This window comes from Nematolebias whitei, chromosome 1, assembly GCF_014905685.2.
Source record: "Nematolebias whitei isolate Nwh7 chromosome 1, NemWhi1, whole genome shotgun sequence".
Lineage (NCBI taxonomy): Eukaryota > Metazoa > Chordata > Actinopteri > Cyprinodontiformes > Rivulidae > Nematolebias > Nematolebias whitei.
Window position 1 is genome coordinate 48,623,378 of NC_056498.1, and position 23,841 is coordinate 48,647,218.

Sequence of the window (23,841 nt, forward strand, 5' to 3'; positions counted from 1 at the left end):
TAGCTGCATCTACTAGCGTATTTAGCTGCATCTACTAGCGTATTTAGATACATCTACTAGAGTATTTAGCTACATCTACTAGAGTATTTAGCTGCATCTACTAGCGTATTTAGCTACATCTACTAGCGTATTTAGCTACATCTACTAGTGTATTTAGCTGCATCTACTAGCATATTTAGCTACATCTACTAGAGTATTTAGCTGCATCTACTAGCATATTTAGCTACATTTACTAGCGTATTTAGCTACTTCACTGACTTTGTTCTTCTGACGGTGAAGCGATGAACAACCTGAAAAGCTCTGAGGCGTATTAGTGTCTACACAGTAATAAGGTTAGTGGTGTTTCATTAAAAGAGGTGGCCCATGATCTTATTTACTTTAAAGCAGACATGGAGACCAGCCAAAGACTTAAAGTCCTCCATCACTGATCTTGGATTAATTACAGAGAAAATCATAATACAGAAGACGAACAAATACTATGATGCTGTGAACTCCATACACTTGAAATCATACCTGATGTTCTCGTCACAGTTTTCAATCCTTCTGAGGATCCAGCATCTCTTCTCCGATGGTTTTTTGTAGTCCAGACACAAAGTAGGATGCAGGTTTTCCTCTGTTGGCCATTTGTCAACAAAGTGAAATGAGCTCACGCAGCATTTTTGGGTGGTCTCTTCAAGTTCACATTTTTCAGCCACATTTATCTTAATTCCTCATCTGTAGTGAGGAGATGGAAACTACTGTATTTTTTGCTGTATAAGTCGTACCTTTTTTGCATAAATTAGCATTCCCTGTAACTTATAGAGCAAAGTGACTTGTTTGTTTTCCCCCATGTTTATAAACCTATTTTTGGCTGAGATCTGACTATTTCATTCATTCTGACATGGAAAATATTGAACACTACCATTTTCAGCCTCTAGAGGGCTCTTTACTAATATGGCAAGCCAAGTGTCTCATTAATAGGTAAAAGTAGTTATTAATGAGACACCTGTCTTGCCGTACAAAGCCACCTTCGTCTTGCGCCGGAACTCCTGGAGCAAACATCAGATCAGCTGCATTTCTTCTGGGCGGCGCAGCGAAATGCAGCTGATTTGACCATTAACGTGCATTTATTAAGGAAAAGTTCAACTGAGAGACACCTTTGCTATAATTTTGAGCAAACAAAATAATTGTTTTTAAGTGTTAATCTTGTTAAAGTCCTCCTGTGCACGCTCTCGCAGCTGCCGTTTGGCAGCCAATCAATTTTTGGCACAAAACGGGTCCACATTTCCAAGTTGTCATCGGTGACGCATAATAGATGTGACCTATACGGCAGTGTGACGTATTTATGTTTTGTTTTTTCCACTTTATTAGACATATTTGAACTGATGCCACTTATACGGCTGTACGACGTGTGCGGCGGCAAGTACGGTTTACCGCTTTTCACAGGAACACTCTTTTTGTTTTGGGTCCAAACTCTGTTGTTGTAGCCACCGATTTAGTTTGGTCTGGTTGTTCGTGCAGCCGTGAACACAATAGGTACCTGAACTCAGCACGGCTATTTCAGTAAACATTATGGTTGTTAAATAAATGTAAACAAAACAAAAACAGACTTTTATCTGTTAAACGGAATGCAAATTACTTTCAAATAAACCGCGGTCCGTGCTCTGCTACCATGGTTAACCAATGCTAACTGCTACTTCCTGTCTGACAGGAAGTTGTGCCCATAATCATTTATACAGCAGACCCCCCAGATTAAGGTGGATAAATAAATCTTTTCGCACCCTTTAATGTGGAATAAAACTAAAATTGTTTATTTTCCTATTAAAAAAAACTAACTATTAAAGCAAACTTGAGCAGAAACGAGGGTTTGAGGATGCAGACAGAGTTCTTAGTTTTATTCACATTTTAGTTTTACATCCTAGACATCCGAGTTCTTCTTCTTGTACAACAAATTACACAAATAAAGCTTTTGTCTAAATGTATTTAGTGATTTATATCGTATAACAACAGCCATGAGAGTTCTGGGAACAACGTTCCTTTAACCATTTGGTCCTAATTTTAAGGGTGAGTTCAGCCTGATAAGAAAATCACAACCAGTCGCTCACATACATGGAGGCGTGCAGTTCTTTGACTCGTTCTGCTCGGAGAAGCATAAATCAGCAGGGGGGTCACGGCAGCAGATGTTTGAGAAGCTCTGCGCAGCGTTGAATGCCTCTCTCTGGTTTGAACGCACCGACCCATAAATGTGGATTGTCACTTGATATTTGACAAAATATTGAAAGGACAAAGTTCAGCAGGAGTGCTCACATGAGGGACTGGGAGTGAGTCATCTGCCGAAGTGGGTTAAAGGGGAACTAGTTGGAAGACTTGGGGACGTCGAAGGGATTATGTCATCCTAACAAAACCAGCAGAAGCGCTGGACATTCATGAACCATTCTTTTGAAACAAAATCATCCAGATTTCCATACACCTGATCATTTCATGTAACGTTTTATTGCGGACTCTTGTTCATATTTTTAGTTTCATGTCACTTTCATGTTTGTGTTTCTGCTTTCGTTTGTCATTTATGATTTTGGTCACTTTTTGAGTTACGTTCTGCTTTGTTTTTGCTGTCTGATCAGTGGCTCGCACCACTCTGGCAGTCCCCTGGCCCGCGGTGCCAGGTACTGCGTGTCCGCCGACTCCTCCAAGGTGTACACCATACCCCAGACCAGCAGCTCAGGGCCGGAGCTGGGGCCCGGGCCCAGCTCGGAGTCCTGCGGACAGACACAAACACAGTCCTGTTGCAAATTCCCCGTGGGCGCGAAGACGGCCGATGGTGGCGATGATGGCCACGGCACTGAGGGACCTCCCAACATTTCAGAGTGTGGGTGAGTGAGTGAGTGCGAGGGACGAAACACAAGAATGAAATCATCAACAAGTCACTTTATTACATTTATATTATGTTGATTGCTTACTCTATAACGGATCACTTCCTTTTTATGCTCATATACACGCAGATCTTTTTTATACGCCCGACAACGTATTATGGTCCAGTCCAAAGATAAACATCCTCTTGTCCCGCCTGTAACCTCTGATCTGAACAAGATAATTTAATTAAACGTGATACACCTATAAATTATCACTAGATAAAGTATCTCATATACTTTTCATCAATAGAGCATCAAGGTCACAAATCAAGGTCAAATTTAAAATTAGGTCTGTGTTCTGAACAAAACGTTTGATCCGCTCAGTATAATTTAACAAAACGTGATATTTTTGTACAACCACCACATGGCGTCACATTACTTCTCATCTTCCCAGCTTCAAGGTCACAAATCAAGGTCAATTTTAAAACAAGGTATTTGCTTGTTCGGACCAAAACGTCTGATCTGATCAGTATAATTTAAATAAACATGATATATATTTGTACCACCATTGCGTGGCGTGTCACGTTACTTATCTTCCCAGCTTCAAGGTCAAGGTCACAAATTAAGGTCAAATTTAAAACAAGGTCTTTGCTTGCTCCGACCAAAACGTCTGATCCGCCCAGTATATTTTAACAAAACGTGGTATTTTGTACCACCACTACATGACGTCACGTTACTTTTCATCATCCCAGCTTCAAGGTCAAGGTCACAAATCAAGGTCAATTTTAAAACGAGGTCTTTGCTTGCTCCGACCAAAACGTCTCATCCGCCCAGTATAATTTAACAAAACATGATACATAATGTACCACCACTACACGGTGTGTCACGTTACTTTTCATCTTCCCATCGTCACGGTCAAGGTCACAAATCAAGGTCAAAGGATATTGAAGGTCTTTGCTTGACCGGGCCATTGCTATAGATTGCTGTTTAATAGTTTGTCAATGGGCGTATAATGTACCATATGTGGTACTCTTGTTTATTTGTTGTGGACAAAGGACACAAATGTCCACCTTAAATTTCATAACATGTATTTATTAATAGGAATGTCCCAATGAAGATGTTTTACTGTCCCAGATGCTGATCCAAGCTATTTAAAAAAAAAAACAGTGGGGGTAGGGGGGAAGTCAGTTTAATACTTGCATCATTGTGCAACTTCATCCAAACAACATTCGATTGGATCAACTCTAATACCAATCAGTAAAAAATGCATTGATCTGTACTTCAGTCTGTATTTCCATCATAGTTCTCTTATAAACGATCCAGTATTTTAATGTTTCTGTTCAGATGCCAGGTGCAGACTTTGGTGTTTGAAGTTGCCCACCTGTAGGTTTTCAGGTTATTTCCTAAGATGCACAATAGCAGCAGGTGTGACCAGCGCTCCTGCTGCAGAGCTGTTTCTATTGTCTGGCCCACCCAGACTTTATAAACTCGCTGTGATTGAAGCCGACAACCACAAAATAAATAAGCTCAATGAAGCCGCTGACATAATACGCTTGACACATGTCACATGTTGTTATCGATCGTTCATCTGAAGTCGGGTCCCTGCGGATCGCCGGGCTGAGCCCCCTGACAGATCGGCGCCTCTGCTGGGAGCAAAGCAACGATCCACACAGCAAGTTGAGAAAACCTTACGTTTTGTTTGAGCTCTGACCGACGGCGTCCCTGATAATGAAGTGGCTCGCTGCAGAGAAGTGTAAAAGTGCGTGCTTGCTGGAGGCTGTTTGAGGGAGCTCCGGGCAGGTTTTGAATGGGAGAATGTGAGATTTGCCCTGGAAGAAACCCCACAGATTTAGCTCCAACGTAATTTAATTTCGGCTGGGAAATTCTCCATGTGATTGATCGCTCGCACCGAAGTCATCTTCTGCAGACTTATGAAGAAACCGTAATTTCATTAACCCTCTCCGGTGTTTGTTTATATATTCCTACCGTTTTATTTCACCTTACATAACCATGCCTTGTGATAAATGGCCTAATATTATTCTCAGTTATTGTTCTAACGTAATGAAGTTTCTCCCCCCCCCCACTTTGTGAAAAGTTTTCTTGTTTCATCAAACACTGCATGTGATGTTGGATGCGTAACGATGCTTCTAACCTTGAGCTCTTTTCTTTTTTTATTTGGTTCTGCTTCGTGTTTCAGAGGAGCGGAGAGCTTGTTAGCCTTCCTTCTCAATATGCTGTCCGAGCGTTCCAGGTACTCCGTATAAAAGTCAATCCCATGGTCGTAATCTGACCCAGCTTGCCTCCCTCCCTCACACACACTTACCCCTCCACCCCCACTTTGGTCCTAGACCAACACCCCACTCAAATGTCACGTCAAGTGTTATTCCTGGCAACGTGTTACACATTCAACAGTCAGCCAACTGTGCATAGCAGGAACATTTCTTCTAAAGAGCCGTGTTGCTGCAGTCCTACCCGACCCAAGTCCTGCTCAGATCACAAAGAGACGGTTTAATTTATGGGGTGCCGTTTGTAAAGTTACACTGTCAAAACTTAACAGCAATATTTTGGTTTATTTAGCCTTTCATAAGAAATAAAAGTTTTTTTCCAAAGTCATATTTTCACCATGTTATTCATATTTTAGTTCCAAACTAAATATTTGATTTACAAGCTAAATATTTAGTTTACATACTAAATTCTTAACTTGCAAGTTCAATATTTAGTTAGCAAGCTAAATATTTAGCTCCACACTAAATATTTAGTTTGCAAACTAAACATTTAACTTGCAAGTTAAATATTTAATTAGTGAGCTAAATATGTAGCTGTAAATTAAATATTTAATTTCCAAGCTAAATATTTATTTTCAAATCTGAATATTTACTTTTTAACCTAAACATTTAATTCCTCAACTATTTAGTTTGCTAACTAGCTATTTAGCTCGGACTTAATTGTTTATTTTCCAAACTGAACATTTAATTTCCAAAATAAATATTAAATTTGCTAACTAAATATTTAGCTCAGACCTAAATATTTTCCAAACTGAACATTTAATTTCCAAAATAAATATTTAATTTGCTAACAAAATATTTAACTTGCAAGTTAAATATTTAGTTTGCAAATTAAACATTTAGCTTGGACATAAACATTTAGTTTGTAAACTAAATATTTAGTATGGAACTAAATATTTAGCTTGCTAATTAAGTATTTGGTTTATAAACTAAATATTTGCAAATTACTTATTTAGTTTGTAAACTGAATATTTAGCTTGTAAATTAAATATTTAGTTTGGAACTACGACACTTGTAAATATATGAATACAGTAACATGGTGAAAATATGACGTTGGAAAAAACTTTTTTATTTCTTACAAAAAGCTAAATAAACCAAAATATTGCTCTTAATTTTTGACTGTATAACTTTACAAACGGCACCCCATATTAATTTTAACCTAAAACAATTAAAACCAGATTTTGCTGTAAAATATGATCATACTTGTATTTTTTTTTCCTGTACAGCAAAAAGGCATTATTTAATCTTGATAAAATAGAAAGACTAAGCATGCACACCTAGTGTTTACTTCGTAGTAAAAGCCCAGGCAGTTGATCAGTTTCTCCGACTAACATCATCCCTTTGTCCTGATTCATGCTGAATAATCCAGGTAGAAACATCCAACAAAGTTAAGTCAGGTCCTCTGGACGGTTTCTTTAGCATCCAGAGAAACCGTCCAGAGGACCTGACTTGGATCATCCCTTTGTGTTTGCCTCAGTTTGTTTTCTTTTGTATTATATTTTTGAATCTACAAGTGTTCTGCAGTAAAACCTCCGAGCCATGCGTAGAACATGGTGTGGATTTTTGAACAATTTGGCAAATATAAATGTGTCAAAGTGGTTTGTGACGGGGATTATTTGATTCAACGTCAACAATCACAAACAAAACTTAGGAATAGGAAATAAATATCATCACCGCTATATTTGTCTATTTATACTTTTTCTATACCCACTTAATGTTGTATAGAGTCACATAAAGCCAATATTAATATGTACATAAGTGCAGTCAGGGTCGTGTGCATGCAAGAAGTTGCGCATAAGGCAATTGCTTGGTTGCATTATGAGAATGTGTTGGTGCAACTTGGCGATTTTACCAGACCCCCACGGAGTTCCATCAAATTGAACAATTAAAACCGAAATATACTGGAAATAAAATCATACCAGTTGAAGTGCTGTCACCGCTTGGTTTATCTACAGGAACATCCATCATGGATTTGGGAACGTCACAGTCAAACTAAATCAAGTGAGATCGGACTCGACGCAACTCGAAGTCTCGCTGTGTGAGGAATAAAAAAATGTGACAAACTAAATTTAAAAAAGCTTCAGAATCTGTTGATATGCGCTCGACTTTCCGCTGAAACAGAAACTCACTTAAACAGCCATTGAAAACACGAGACGAAATTTGTGTCCACCATCTTGTTAAGTGCTTCATCTTTCACTGTATGTTTTACATGTCAAAGCTGTACATTGTTAATGTGTTGTATGTTGTCATTAGTCCAAAACAAGTTAATATCTTTACTTAACTTAAATAAAAAAAAACATACAGCAGGCGTGTTGTGAACACAGGGGCCTCCCACTAAGCCCTGTCGAGCATTAACATGAAAATGTGCAACAAATAAACATGATATATTGTCAGTTAGCTGACGCTATCCCTCAGTTCCTTGCTTTACAGTAATTATAACTGTCTGGTATGTAGAGATCGTTAGCCCCTGCTTTGATAATGCATTGTACTAGACCAGTATTTAATATATATATATATATATATATATATATAAATACATTAAAACAGATTCCTACAATTAAAACAGCTTTTCTTTCCTCAGATATTATTGATCTTCTGCTATGATGGCAGTAACTAAAGACGTCAGGTAGCACCTACCAAGATGGCGGCACATACTACTGCTTTGTTAGCATAAACTCATTCTAGTGTGTTGCTGTTTAAGTGGTGTTTACTACCTCTGATCATGGCCTAGTGTGTCGTCAATAACTCGTATACACATTCTGCGTACTATCTACTTTATTTTATTTATTTATTTAGTTTTGAGAAATTCTGCAGCGACAAGCCATGCCTCATTACTCAGCTGTGGTTTTATTATCATTGTAGAGGTAGAGAAAATGAATGCACTTCTGGACAATAATTTTAAAAAATGCATTAATGCTAATAAATCATGGAGTACTTGTAATGATATGCCACTTTAACAATCAGAATCTGTTTTGACTATTACTTTATGTATTTAGGGCTTAGTTGCCATGGTGTTAAAAGCCTAAAAGAGTGCAACTCTCAGTAATAGTGTCTCTAGTTAACCATGGCAGACAGGCTGTCCCATCGTCTAGCCGTCTTAACAAATGTCCCTGCGGCCTTCTCACGCCCTGCCAACAGCACTCGGCATGCTCAGCTCAGGCTGCTCACTTAAAGCAGAGGTTTCACAGCCACGCAACATTACCAGCCAGGTCGGTCACATCATCTGTGCCCTGTGCCCTCCTCCATGAACGCCCAACACTCCGAATCATTTTGATCTTCTCAAACAAAACCAGTTGACCACCAGTGCCAAGGAAGCGTGTCACCTCTTGTGGATCCTCCTCCAATCCCTGTTGAACAGCTTTCATGTCTTCCTCTGTTGTTTTGTGAGCACGCCTTTGGTCTGTGATGGTCTCTGCTCAAAATTCTTGTTTTTTTCCCCAACCCTCACTGTGCTTAGCTGCATTCCTTGCAGTCTCTTTATTCATGGTTTTGGCACAATTATCTGGGACACGGTGGCTTTGAAATTGAACTCCCTGCCTGTTTTCTTCCCCATCCCTGCCACCCCATGTGTCTGACAGGTATGAAGTGTGTCGGTTCCTGATCATGGCATGCTAACACGGATCCTCCCTCTTGAACTCTGCTTCCCTTCTAAGAAGTGGTGCGAGTGACCCTAGAAATGATCTGTGATCTTCTGTTTCCGTTATATTGTTCACAGGCAGCTGTATGCTCAAGAGGCAGCCTGCCGGCTCCAGGCTGCTGATCGAGATGGAAAGTCACTGCAGCGACTTTCAAAAGAAGAATTTTGTAAGATGATGCTGCCGGACAGCCCCCCAAGAGAAGAAAAGAACCGGAAGGTAAGATCAGTGATGGTTTTAACTCTGACCATGTGGGTGTTACTTGTGGTGTGCCTCAAGGCTCAGTCTTCGGTCCAGTTTTATTGATTTTTAATCTTTCTAAAAAAGTATGCAGATAATCTACAGTTGTGTTCAATTTTTCTGATGATTTAGATTATCTGAACTCAACACATTTGATAAAGGATATTAGAGTGAATGGATCAGCCACATTGTCACAAATACCCGATCCAGAAGTTTTTCGATGTCGGGATCAATACCGATATCGGTATCGAGTCGGTGCATCTCTAGTGACGGGTACAGCGGAAAATACAGTACTTGGAAAATTTGACTTGGCTTGATTGACTGGTCTTAGACACAAAATATTCATGAGCTTATGCAAAACAGAGAAACCTAATAAATCTCTGAAGAAGCAACTGTTACTGTATTATTACATTATAATATTAAAAGTCCACGACGAACCGTAAGGCCATTTTCTCACACTGAGATAGAAAAGATAGCCTCATACTGCGATAAAAGAAGGAAATCCATCTGCTCTCCATCAGCTGCTTCTGCTTCTCTGGTCCGCAGCTGATAGGTTTCCTCTCTGCCAACGCCTAACCTTTTGGGTCCCCACTGTTTTTACTTAATTTAATTTGTAAAGGGACCTGAGTCTACTCAGCTGGGATGTCATGGATTAAAGACAGGAAGTTGCAGAGAGTGCATTGATGTTTGATGTCCCTCGCCCTTACACACTATTAATTGCATCTCCAGTTCCCCCTCGCCATCCCCCATCCATTATCTACCAGGAAAGGGCCCAGGAGATGGACAAATGAGTTATTTTTGGATGCTGCTCAGTCCTAATACACATGCACTCCACTCCCTTAGCTGTGTCCTCTGGCACAGGCAAACCTCGTCTCCTACACGAATCGGCTCGGTGCACTGATTTGTTTGCACAGCTTTTGTTCTCTTGGCTTGCAGCTCAGTAAAACGTGGCACTTCTAAGACACCCGAGCAGCTCTACCACCTGTCTAGGACACGCACCGTCATTTGGTTGTATTTTGTTTCCTGTGGAGAAGGAAAAGACAGTGACCTGGACAAGGAAGCATGGTGTTGATTGTTTATTCAAAGACCAGTGGGGTTTTTGTGGTAATGGCCTTTGTCTGATAATATAGCACATGGAGAAACATTCTACAGGAACAGTGCATCAGGGAAGGAACGGTGCCAAGCGCTCCAACCATTTACACATAGAGTATGGTCCCAAAGAGAACATAGTTTTGTTCTCTGAGAGCAGCTCTACTTGGACTGGATGTCTGGCACATAAAAGAATCAAATTACAAAAATGAGGGTGTTTGATAGAAGGCTGATTGATTTCACATTTACACAATATAGTCAGACTTATTTAATCTATAAAGTGCCAAAACAAAGGATACAGTAAAGGTTAATTATCGCCCGCTGCCTAAAAGCTAAAAGTGTGTGTTTGTTGCATTAGTTTCCCGAAAAGTAATAATTGGACGTACAAGCACAAACCTTTTTGGTGTCGACCTAATTCAAGAAAGCTGCCAAAGCTAAGTTGACGTTAGCAAACACAAAGCTTGCTACAACTGAGTTAATCTTACAGATATTGAGCTAAAACTTGGTGTGTGTGACACAAACGCCAACCGTTATACAGCTATGCTGAAAACTTTATCATTAACTGTTGTGTTAACGATGCTAGTCCATCCATCTTCTTTACCTGCGTCTTCCTTTTCAGATTACAGGGGTCACTGGTGTCCATATCCTGCAGTCACTGTGCGAGGGGCAGGTTGCAAGTCCACAGAGACAAACGAGACAAAAAAAAAATTCACTCTCTCACTCACACCTAGGGACAATTTAGAGTTACCAATCAGTCTAACATGCATGTTTTTGGTCTGTGGGAGGAAACTGGAGTACACGCATGCATGGAGAGAACATGCAAGCTCCATCTAGAAAGGCCCCCGTGCTGGGATTTATAATGGCGACCTGCTCGCTGAGAGACGGCAACTCTACAAACTGCATCACCGTGCTGCTCCTATGCTAGTCTGTTAGCAAAATATCTCACTAACCACTTTGATGTTAAATCAAACAGTCATAATTCCTAATCAATGCACACGTACAACTCCTTAACTTTTGGAATCACCATATTTCAAGATGGCGACCATAGGCAAACAATCTGAGCAAACACCAAATTGGCTATAAGTTAGTCAAATGTACAGACGTTGAGCAAAACTTTGATGTGGTAGTAGCTGAGAGTCACTCTCAATGCATACTTTGAGCACTAAAGGATCTCACAATATTGCTTGAGATTGCACATATTCACCAAAACGGCCACCCGTTGTCATTAAAAGATTGTTTAACGCTCTGATGTAAAAGATGGTGGGTAGTATGCATTCCTTTAGGGAATTCTAGGTGTTTCTTTTTTTTAAAGGAGTCACCAAATGCCAGACTTTGTTGCCAGCCAGTGTTCACCCAGATGCCCCTTCCACATATCCACGAATCATTGTGTTGCTGACGTAAAGGAAAGACCGCTCACGGCTTAGCCTCTCAAAGCATCCCACTTTTGAGCCTTCAGTAGGAAAGAATAAAAGCTCCTGAATTGTCCAAAACATCCTCCCAAGAGGCTCGTCAAAGGGGGTCCCATGCTGGTTGCTCTGCTAGTTCTCTTTGAGATACAAAAAGGGAAATCGGGCACAACCTACGTGGATGTCTCGGTGCTGGCATGGCTGATAAGAAGGTTGCAACTGTACAAAGAAATTTAAAGATCTAACAGCACAGTTGGGCTGCAAACTGCTTCCAGCTGAAGTGGATTTAGACACTTGAATAACTGGTAATCCTGTAGGTTTTATTAAAATCTCCTCTTGACGTTTTGCACTGCAGGTTCAGTTGAACACTGGCTGGTTGATGGGGATGTAATGACTAGATGGTGCTCCGCAAAATATTAGGGTCTCTTGGAAAGGGTGTTTTTTATTTTTACTGGAGCTATTTTTTGCTTCATATAAAAGCAGAAAATTATTTTTAAAGATGTTCTGATGAGCACGAACCTTATTGGGTTGTAAAGCTGGGCTGGAAAACTTGCAGTAAGAGGAAACTGTGTTGAGTTTAAGGAGGCTGTTTATGTATCGCTGCTCTAAAGACAGAGTAGCTGTTTGTTAAATTCTCACTGTGGGATCTGTGGGGGATCGGTCTTTGAAACTGAGACAGCTGGGTGTTGGCTTGTGGAGATAGCGGTCCAATGTGGGTTATAGCTGGGAAGCAAAAGGCAGACGTTTACCCATCTGCACAGCTGCTTCATGTATCATTTGTGGCTACTTTTGATGTCACTCCGGCTGTATTTATGTAAGCCAAATGGGACAATGATGGATGGGGCTGGTCTTTGTGGGTTTGTGTGTTTAAACAGAGGATCCTCTGTCAAAACTCTGACCGCAGCCATGAAAAACAAGTATCTCTACAGAGGTGTCCTGTGAATTGCACAATGATGCTAATTTTCTAGCATTGTGTGTAACATCTAAATTAAGTGAGCTTCCTGACTGATCCCACAACAAAAAATCTGTTTCTGTACCACTAACTACAGCATCGGGAGCAACACGACGTCCAGCGGCCTGTGGATGCAGTTTGAATAGCGCACACAAGGTTCGGGTTAGAGTGGGAACGGATGTAGGAGCATTTATCCATTCCCACATCCAGCAGCAATAAAACTCGAACCCTCCACGAACAAACACAAAAGAGAGCGTACACTGATCTATGTGGCTGAAGCAAGTCAACTGACCAGGATATAGATATCCAAACCTAGCCATAACAGATACTCCAGAAGCCTACCATCAATATTTACTCCATCACACTCTTAAGATAAATGTGCAGTTTGTGAATCCCTTAAAGATCCAAGATAAACGCTCTGATTCTGGATCATCACTGATCTCATCTGGTTCGTTTGGCAGTTTGAGAATTTAGTCAGTACAGATGAGTTTCGTTATCTTTGACTAGGACATGACTTACGGCATAAAATATGGCTCAAACGACTGCCAGAAAACAACCGGAACCAGAATGAATTATAAGCTGAAAAGGAGAACCTGCATCTATCATTTAATAGTGTTTTATATTCTATAGTGGGAAAGGACTCCATTGTGTCTTTGTGGATTTAGAAAAAGTATCTGACAGGGTGCCGAGGGAGGTGGTGTGGTGTTGCATGAGGAAATCTGGAGTGGCAGAGAAGTATGTTAGACTGGTGCAGGACATGTGAGGACAGCAGGACAGTGGTGAGATGTGCTGTAGGAGTGACAGAAAGCTTCAAGGTGGAGGTGGGAGTGCATCAAGGATCTGCTTTGAGCCCCTTCTTGTTTGCTCTGGTGATGGACCGACTAACGGATGAGGTCAGACAAGAATCCCCGTTGACTGTGATGTTTGCAGATGACATTGTGATCTTGGTGAGAGCAGGGAACAGGTGGAAGAGAACTTGGAGAGGTGGAGGTATGCACTTGAAAGAAGAGGAATGAAAGTCAGTCGTAGTAAGACAGAGTACATGTGTGTGAATGAGAGGGAGGAGGTGGAACAGTGAGGCTACAAGGAGCAGAGGTCACAAAGGTGCAGGACTTCAAGGACTTGGGGTCCACTATCCAGGAAAATGGGGAATGTGGTAAAGAGGTGAAGAAGAGAGTCCAGACAGGATGGAGTGATGGAGAAAAGTTTCAGGAGGGATTTGTGACAAAAGGGTGTCGGCAAAGGTCAAAGGAAAAGTTTACAAGACAGTGGTGAGACCAGCTAAGTTGTATGGTCTGGAGACAGAGACATGGACAAAAAGACAGGAGACAGAACTGGAAGTGGCAGAAATGAAGATGTTGAGGTTCTTCTTAGGAGTGACAAGGATGGAGAAGATTAGGAATGAGATCATCAGAGGTACAGCACAGGTTGAACAACTGGGAGATAAAGTTAGAGAGGACACACTGAGATGGTTTGGACATGTCCAGAGGAGGGACTGTGGGTATATTGGTAGAAGGATGTTAGAAATACAGCTGCCATGAAAAAGACAAAGAGGAGAAATATGGATGCAGATAGAGAGGACATGGAGGTAGTTGGAGTGAGGACAGGGTGAGATGGAGGATGACTCGCTGTGTGCGACCCCTGAAGAGGGAAAAGCCGAAAGAAGAAGTGTTTTATATTCTAACTTTTTAACTTGAACATATAAAATATAGCTTGAACCAGCTGTGGTCCTCCAAAAGTTGTATCTGCATGTTTTAAGTGTTGTCAAGCGTTCTGTCTCTGTACCCTTGACTGCAGTGCTCTCTTAACTGAATCAAATACAATGAGCGCTACAACCATGGATTTAGGGTTTTCTGGTATTTTTAATTGAACTGCATGTGGAAGTCCATCCTAACTTTGCTTTTACCTTTAACATAGCATGTGCTCCTGTGGAAATAAACTTACGAATATGTTACTGCGACAATAAGTTTAAAAACTGCCCTAAAGACCTGAGAAATCTGATGTCCACGTGGTTCGCCAGCTGCCGCATTGAAATCAGATTTTGTATCTTGTGTACTTACGTTGTAAATTTCTGCAGTGCATTTCAGGGGTGTTTTTCGACTCGTCGTGCACAGTAATTTCTCACTGGGATGGAACTGTTGGGCTTTAAAATTGTGAGAAAATTGGTGATTTTTTTTTAATTCCAGTCTCTCTGATCCTGTTTGTGACTGGGCATTTGATATCGCAATATATCGACCGCAGACTTGTGAATCGAATGGAATCGAAATCGTATCGTGACAGACTTTGTGATATCGAGAAAAATTGTATCGTCATACAAACAAATCAGTATAATATTGTATCGTGGTAAAGCTGCTGATTGACACCCCTATTTGTGACCAGGCGGACAGTAAGCTATGGGGCCAATTTCTGACCATCATAATACAATTCGCTTTAATTTTAAAAACAATGTTTTGGGCCTTACATGTGTAAAGACTGAAGATTTATAATTATGATTTACTGGCGTACACTGCTGAAATGAATATTTGGATCCGTTTTCTAAATAACTAACAGGTTTTAGACCTGGACATTCAGTTTTCTGTCAGAGCTCCAGTGCATGTGTCAAAATATGTCTGTAGTGCTCTAGAAATTACAGAAACAAAATTTTGACGGGTTTGAGGAAATCGAGCCCTCAAATTGTCTGAGCATGTTCAAAACTCAAGTGACGAGGCAACAAGTGCAACTTGTGTGAGGAAATTGAGCATTTGGAGACTCCATTTCAAATGCCACCGGTCAAACGGTCCCCAGCAGTCGTAGCCCGGTGAGTTCCTACCTGTATTTTTCCTGCAGTTAGGTTTTTGTACCGTCTGTTCTTCTCTGCAGTCTGTGGCTTCTTGCATTAAGCTCAGTAGCCGCAGGGCAGTGACCTCTGTCAGCACCTCCACCAGCCCTGTCCCTTGTTTCTCCCACTCTGTCAGACTCTCTCCAGCTGGGCTCAATCAGTCGTGTCTTCCTGAGAGCAAAGACTGTAATTGATTCCTGACACGGCTCCATGATGTCCCTGTCTTAACCACCCTCTTGCCTGCTCTTGTGAACCCGCTGTGCCCAAGAAAGGCAGCGCAGACAGGAGTCTTTTGTCAGAACCGAAGATCAATCTTTCTCCTGCGTCTTGACAAATTGTCATCCTTCTCCTGCAGGTGTTAGCAGCAGGCAGTTTGTCACCGAGACGCTCGCTGTACCGGACGTTGTCGGACGAGAGCGTGTGCAGCAACCGTAAAGCCTCATCATACGGCAGCTCACACAGCTCCATGCTGGACCAAGCCATGCCCAACGACATCCTGTTCAGCACCACACCACCTTACCACAGCACGCTGCCTCCTCGCATGGTCCACAACCAGGGAGCGTCCAACCTGCGGAGTGAGTACAACCAAAAAATACTGTAAATATAAAAAGAACAAGAGTTCGGTTTCTTCTGTTCTTGAGTAAACGCAGAGCAGAGGCTGTTTTCAAATTAACAAATCCAGATTATTCATAGAGACACTTCCTCAGCACGTTGCTCTTATGGTTTTATCCGTTTTTTGGCACCAGATAAAAGCCATGATCTACTACTTCTGCGGAAGTTGGGTTGTTGTGTAAAATACAAATAAAAAGGATGCCCTGACTTGGGAATCTCATAAACCCATATTTTATTCACAATGAAACCAACATTTTAAATGATTAAGCCAAAAAAACGGTACAATTTTAGGAGAAAATATTTGCAGTTTTGAATTTAATGGCAGCAAAACCTCAAATGTTGACGAACAACAAATGTACAAGTGAGTGATACGAGTAAGAAACTTCTAGAGAAACATTTTTAACTACAGTAATTAGGTTAATTATCAACAGGTCGATAGAGGACTGGGTATAAAAAGAGTTCTAGAGAAGCTGAAGCTCAGAAGTAAAGATGGGCAGAGGTTCACCCGTTGGCAAACATCTGGATGGAACAATTTCAAAACGATGTTCTGTGACAGAAAAATTACGTTTTTCAGTTTCCCACCACCTTCAGTTCGTAATCTCATCAGCAGATTTCAAGAATCTGTTGAAATCTGAGTTCAGAGGACGAGGCTGAAGGTCAATAATTGATGGTCGTGATCTTTGGCCCTCAGGGCCACTGCATTAAAACCAGGTCTGGTTCTGTTCTGGGCTCAGGAACTCTTCCACAGGTCATGGTCTGTAAACACAGTTCATAAATGATGCTTAAAGCTCTATCAGACAAAGAAGAAGCCAGATGTGAACACCATCCAGAACCACTGCCGTCTCCTCTGGACCAGAGCTCGTTTAAAATGGACAGAGGTGAAGTCCAGAACTGTTCTGTGGTCAGATTGATCCAAATCTGAAGATCCTTTTGGAAACCATGGGTGCCGTAATGTTTGTGCTATGGAGGATGGGACCACGTGGCCTTTCATCAGCACACAGTTCAAAAGCCTGCCTCTCTGATGGTATGGGTGTACATTGGTGTCTCTGCAGCTTGCACATCTGGAAAGGCTCCATCAATGCAGAAAATTATCTACAAGTTTTAAAACGACAAACGTTACAAATCTGCAAAGAATGTGTCAGACTGGTTTAACATCAGAATCGTCCATCAGACCAGAATGAAACAACAATCCTGACAAAACCTCCAACAGCTGGTGTCCTCAGGTCCTGGACGTTTACAGACTGCTTTTCAAAGAAGACGGGAGGAAAGAAGGTTTGTAAGCTCAATCATCCCGGTAGATAAATAGAAAAAGGTTAAATCAGGTCATCTGGACAGTTTCTTTTTGAGGGAAATGTTTCATCTTTCATCTGAAAGACTTCATCAGTCTGAGGTCTGTCTTATAAATGGCCCTCACCGAGGTGTAGCCATCTGGCCTGAAACATTTGATTATACGTGATGATCTTGGATGGATGGTCCCTTTTTGCATGTGAAAACCAGTTTCTTGGAATCCAACAGAGGTCTGGCTTGGAACGCACCAATGAGGTGCTATTTATAAGACAGATCTGGTTGGCAGGCCTCAGACTGGCGACGTCTTCCGGATGAAAGATGAAACGTTTCTCTCAAAAAGAAACTGTCCAGATGACCTGATTTAACCTCTCTAGTGCTTCGCAGGGGGGTTTTGAGAGGTGTTGCTGCCATAAAAATTCAAAATCACCTTAATGTTTCCATACAAAGGTGCAAGGTAGTCTAAACGTTGGATGTGAATTAAAAATTGTTTTTGTGATTTTCAGTCCTTTGCATTCACATTTTATGCAACATCTCAACCGTTTCATGAGTGGAGTTGTAGATATCTATTTGAAAAGCTAGTGGTTCTCTGCTGGTGGCGTTATTCCAACTGAACGGACTTCAACACTCTATGAAGCCAACGGATGGAAACGGGGCTGCCTGCTCCTTTGAAGGCTCCTCCGTCTGCAGACACCTGTCGCTGATGGCCACCGCTCCTCTGACTCCTCACAATATATTCTGCTGAAGGAGAAGTGTGACGGGTCCCGTCTGCTCTTTAAGATCTCTGATGGCTCCTTTCCACGTGGGGTTCTACAGTTTGTCATGTGTGATGTTTCATTCACTCACTCCCTGCCTGCCTACCCTTCCTGTCCCTCCAGTCTCATTTCCATACCGCTCCTCACCTCCTTACTGCCATCATTAGATGGAAGATGGGCTTTGGGAAGATGGCTTTTCTCTCCAGCCTCGTCTGGCTGTCAACCTGATGGGTTCTCGATTGTTTTGAAGGATAGTTTAGGACACACTCGCTCTCTTTCCCCTCTCTGAAACAGCCCAATTTGGTAAGCAGTGAATCACTCGGGCTCCAAGAATGTCGGTAAATTGAAAGGAAAATGTCAGCGTCTCCTCAAGCGCTCTTTCTCTGCCTCCTCGCTCGTGCTTTTCTAAATGCCTCCGCCGAACGAGGACTTGTTTATTCTGCCTCTCTGAGAGGAAGGAAGGGTGAGAGGGGACGAAGGGAAGGAAAAGGGGATATTGATTGAAACAAGAAGACATTTACTTAGACAAGTCATTTATCGCCCTTCAGAAATGGTCTTTCAAGCGCTTCACGCAGACGTTGGTTTGATGTGACTTGAGCCCATCGTGCCGTCACGCAGATTCACAACTTTTAGTCGGCACGAGTGAAAGTTTTCACCTGTGGGAGGCATTCAGGTCAGAGCTGAGACCTCGTTTGGGACAGAATGATAAAAACGGGTTTTGTTTTAACAAGTTTGTTGTAGCCGCAGATGAGTCGTTCAGATGAACCCCTTGCTTTTTCCCTCCCTTCTATGCTCCTCCATACTCTCACCCCCCACAATCCAACTCCTTTTGTCTGCTGCACACTTCTGGGGATGCCAAAGCTCAGCCGTGAGCTCAGGCTGGGCCCAGACACTGAATGGAATACCTGCCTGTCTCTGCAGGTGAGTTTTGGTTCTCTGACGGCTCCTTGGCGGACAGGTCCAAGTTCAGCGACCCGGGCCTCATGCCCCTCCCAGACACTGCCTCGGACCTGGACTGGTCCCACCTGGTTGACGCAGCACGAGCCTTTGAAGGTAACCAGCTTGGCTAAAGCTGCTGGCACCTTTTGTAACCCCCACCCCCACCCCTTCTAGTCCCACCTGCAGGCTGCTTAACGCAAATGTGTGTCTGTAGAGTTGTAGGCTGGGCTGCGACTGCTGGCGTCTAAAGCAACGTGTGTGGAAATGTTCATGAGGGTTCTCAAACTTCACTGTAGTCACAGAGGCCTGCAATCTTTAATTTTTAAAATCTAATCAAATTTATTTACACGGCTCTTTAAAACCAACTGTCATGGACAAACTAGTGCTGCACACAGAAGCAACAAACTGCAACAATAGTTCAGGACACAAAAGCAACTGGAGAAACTGCATTTCCTGCAAAATTGCAGTGTGAATACTTATTGCAGAAGAACTTGCTGAAAAACAGCTGAAATTGGCTAAAAAAAAAACTTGCTGAAATGAAAGAACAAGCCAAACTTAGCAGAAGAAAGCAGAAATTACATATTTGCTGAATTAGGTTGAAATGAAGAGAAGTGAGCACAAAAATTTGGAAATTAGCAAAAAATTGCTGAAAATTAGCTAAAAGGCAGAAAGATGCTTAAACTACCAGAAGAAAGTGAAAACAGCTGAAACGAGCTACAAAAATGGAATGACCTGAAAAAGCTTAAAACAGAATCAAAATATGTAAATAGTAGCTGGAAGAGCAGATAAAGCTGAAACTAGCATAAATTAATTAGGCTGAAAATAGCAGCAATGAGTTCAAAATGATGTAAATTATCTGAAATAAGCAAAAACTGCTGAAAAGTAGCGAAAAAGGCAGAAAAAGCTTAAATTACCAGAAGTGGAGAGAGTACATTTTTGTTGAATTAGGCTGAAAAAAGTTGAAAGGAGTGCAAAAACTGTGGAATTAGCTGAAAAAGCTAAAATTGGCATAAAAACAGCTAAATACTAGTTGAAATAAATGAAACAAGCAGAAATAAGCTGAAAGGAGCCTAACAAGCTGAAATTAACTGAATAAAATTAATTAGGTTGAAAGTAGCAGAAATTACCACAAAAAACTTGAATTTATCAGAAAACTGCTGAAATTAGCTTAAAAAAAACAGAGCTGAAAAAGTAGAACAAGCTTAAATTAGCAGAAGAGTGCAGAAAGGACACGCTTTCCCAATTAGGCCTAAAGAAGCAAAAAATTAGCACAAAAGTGGAAATTATCTGAAAAAAGCCAAAATTAGCAAAAAAAAATTGCTGAAAAGTAGCAGCACGAAGCTTAAATTAACAGAAGGAAGTGGAGAGAGCACATTTTTGTTGAATCAGGCTGAATGAGTGCAACAAATGGGGAATTAGCTGAAAAAGCTAAAATTAGCATAAAAATGGCTAAATACTTGCTGAAATAGCAGAAAAAGCTGAAACGCTGAAATTAGCAGAAATAAGTTAGAAGAAGCACAAAAATGTTGTAGTTAGCGGAAGTAATCTGGAAGGGGCACTAAACAGCTGAAATTAGCTTGAAAAATGTTTACATTTGCAAAAGGAAGCTGAAAGAAGCTGAAGCAGAACAAAATGTGAAAGGAGCAGTAAAAGGTTGTAAACGCATCTAAAGATCTGAAGGATGTAAAATGAGCTCAATTCATTTTTTATGAGAAAAAAGTGGCAGAAAAGGCTAAATAGTTCAAAAAGCTAAAGTTGCACCAATACCAAAAGTCCGAGCAGGTTTGTCCTGAAAGAGCTGAACGTTTTCATTTATGATTAGTTGAAATGGTGCAAAAGTTGTGGGATGAGAAAGATGCTGAACAATGTATGGAAGAGAAATTGATCACAATAGAGTGAACGCTTCATAAACATTCAGACAATAAAATATGATTAATATTTTGACCCCAAATAAAAGTGGCGTCCGTCAAAGTTTGGGTCTGAACTCTGGACGAAATAATTACATTTACTTTGAGTCTGGACCAAAAAGAGTTGCAGGATGAAGAAATGAAGAGTTTGTGTAGACGTTTTAAAAGTTAGTTCGTGACATCAGCAACTGTCCGTTAACATTTCATGGAAAAAAATCACCAAAATCAAAACGTGTCAGCAGTGATTGTGTAAAAGGCATTAATTACAGGCAACTTTTTTACTTGAATATCACTCCAATTTCTTTTAAATACGCGTTCAAGTTGGATTGTTTTTGTTTATTAAACTAGCCTAAAGTAAAATGCTCATATCTGATGACCCCAAAATATAAAAACTGACCAAATTTATGTTTCGGGGGCCCTGGATTAGGACCACAGTTAATGCCGAACAAAAGCTAACACGGATAACGTTCTCTGCCTAGAATACAGTTCAAGCCGCAAATTCGAAAATAAACCGTATACCGCTCAAAACTCGACCTCGAGGCTCGCAGGTTGCAAACGCTCAGAATTCATCGAGAACAGAGCTAACATTCTGCCTGTTTTCCTGCATTTTAGGGTTTCTGGGTAGTCTTGAACAGCCGAAGCCCAGTGAGTTGCCACCTTTAGCTGCTCGTTCGCCTGCGCTGTGTGTTTGTTTCTGCTTCTGTCCCCTGAGTGCTACAGAAGGGGAGTCCTTCTGCTTTTTGCACCTCTGTTCCAAGCCCCTTTTTGTGCTTCCCATCAAGTTCTATCTGGAAAAATGAGCCATTATTTCTCAGCACTGAGATGGAACCAATTTTCACACCGTAAAACCAGCAAGTCAGCACTCAGGAGAAACCTTTACCACCGTGCTTTTCACCATTAGCTTCTTGGGTTGTATATTTGGAATAATTTAGGCTTCTCTCTCTCTCTTTTTTTTTGGTCCTATAATTTTGTGGTTTGCTCAAAAGTGTCTTTTTTTTAACTAACGGTAAGTGCAGGTTTGAGTGAAACACCAGTTCACGTAAGAGCTTGAAGCAGGACTTGCTGTTGCCCCAGATAAAGTAATCACCTGGTTTTGTGTCGGTAAGCCTCATCATCATTCATCCAGTCGGTTAATTATTTTTCTACCAACGTCATGTCCGTGCATTTCCCATCTGCCATGTTAACATACCACAAGACCCCCACTCCCCCACGTGAACGGTGTCTAACCCCAGCCAGTGAGCGCAGACAACGTCCTGCAGCTTGTGTTCACGCATTTGTCAATTCAGAGTTTCTTCTTTGAGTCATTTGTTGCTGCAAAGCCTGGAGTCCGTCATTTAAAGGCAGTGGGATCAGCAGAGATGATGGCGAGTGTGACCGACAGCGGTTGTCACGGCAGCCGGTTGTAATCCGGAGCCTTGTTGCTGAGCAGAAACTGGACGTTGAACCAGCCCAGTTTGGAGAACAGAGGGGGGCTGGGATGTGAAGCAGTCATGACATTTGTGTGGATTACAAAAGGGTTGTGTTAAACAATGTTAAACTGTTGACCAAAATAATAATGCATTCTCCTCATTTTTAAAGTAGGAGCACGATGCAGTGGGTTCAACAATAAATGATCTTTTACTTCAAAATGTTCAGCTCTTTCAGGAGCTCGATGCTCAGGCGCTTAGATTTTGTCATTTTTTAGAATTTTAAATTGGAGAAAACGTCCCCTTAAAACTCCATTAAAGTCTGTTACATTTCTTCAAAAGCATTGTTCTCTTTGAACCCTGCGTTCAGGCGCTGCTTTAATCTTCTTTAGCTGCTTTTAGTTTGTAGCTATCATTCTGCTACTTTTAGCCAGGATTTTTCTACCTATAGCTTTTAGCATGTTACTACTTCTGTGCTACTTGTAGCTAGCCTTTTGTAACTTTAAGTTTTAAACTAGCCTTTTGCTACTTTTAGCTTTTAGCTAGCTTTTTGCAACTTTTAAATTTTAGCTAGCTTTTGATACTTAGCGTCTAGGTAGCTTTTGGGTACTTTTAGGTAGCCTTTTGGTACTTTGTAGCTTCTAGCTAGCTGTTTGATATGCACAGCTTCTAGTTAATAGTCTGATACTTTTAATCAGCCTTTTGCTTGTTACTTGTAGCTTCTAGCTAGCTTTTTGCTACTTTTAAATTATATCTAGCTTTTGATACTTGGCACTTAGCTATCGTTTTGGTACTTTTAGCTAGCCTTTTGTACCTTTTAGTTTTAAGCTAGCCTTTTGTTACTTGTAGCTTCTAGCTAGCTTTTTGCAACTTTTAAATTTTAGCTAGCTTTTGATACTTAGCACTTAGCTATCGTTTTGGTACTTTTAGCTAGCCTTTTGTACCTTTTAGTTTTAAGCTAGCCTTTTGTTACTTTTAGCCTGTAGCTAGCTTTTTGCAATGTTTAAATTTTAGCTAGCATTTGATACTTAGCATCTAGGTAACTTTTTTGTACTTTTAGGTAGCCTTTTGGTACTTTTTAGCTTCTAGCTAGCTTTTTGATATGTGCAACTTCAAATAGTCAGCTACTTGTAATCAGCCTTTTGCTTGCTACTTGTAGCTTCTAGATAGTTTTTTGCAACTTTTAAATTTTAGCTAGCTTTTGATACTTTGCATCTAGGTAGCTTTTTGGTACTTTTAGGTAGCCTTTTGGTACTTTTTAGCTTCTAGCTAGCTTTTTGATATGTGCAACTTCAAATAGTCAGCTACTTGTAATCAGCCTTTTGCTTGCTACTTGTAGCTTCTAGATAGTTTTTTGCAACTTTTAAATTTTAGCTAGCTTTTGATACCGAGCACCTAGCAACTTTTTGTTAGATTTAGATATTTTTGTATCTTTTAGTTTTAAGCTAGCCTTTTGCTACTTGTAGCATCTAGCTAGTTTTTTACAACTTTTACATTTTAGCTAGCTTTCGATACCGAGCACCTAGCAACTTTTTGTTAGATTTAGGTAGCCTTTTGTTACTTTTAGCTTCTAGCTAGCTTTTTGCGACTTTTAAATTTTAGCTAGTTTTTGATACCGAGCACCTAGCAGCTTTTTGCAACTTTTAGCTTCTAGCTAGCTTTTTGCTTCATGCAGCTTCTAGCTA

General features: G+C 40.9%; 1 protein-coding gene across 1 annotated transcript in view; it reads left to right on the forward strand.

Annotated features, from left to right (window-relative positions):
- Positions 1-23,841, forward strand: part of LOC119423797 (signal-induced proliferation-associated 1-like protein 2) — a 111,539-nt gene that overhangs the window by 85,483 nt on the left and 2,215 nt on the right. The window contains exons 14-18 of the mRNA XM_037691246.1: positions 2,601-2,849; positions 5,026-5,079; positions 8,829-8,967; positions 15,609-15,828; positions 18,826-18,957. Coding sequence (XP_037547174.1) covers positions 2,601-2,849; positions 5,026-5,079; positions 8,829-8,967; positions 15,609-15,828; positions 18,826-18,957 — 794 coding nt within the window. The remainder of the gene's footprint in view (positions 1-2,600; positions 2,850-5,025; positions 5,080-8,828; positions 8,968-15,608; positions 15,829-18,825; positions 18,958-23,841) is intronic.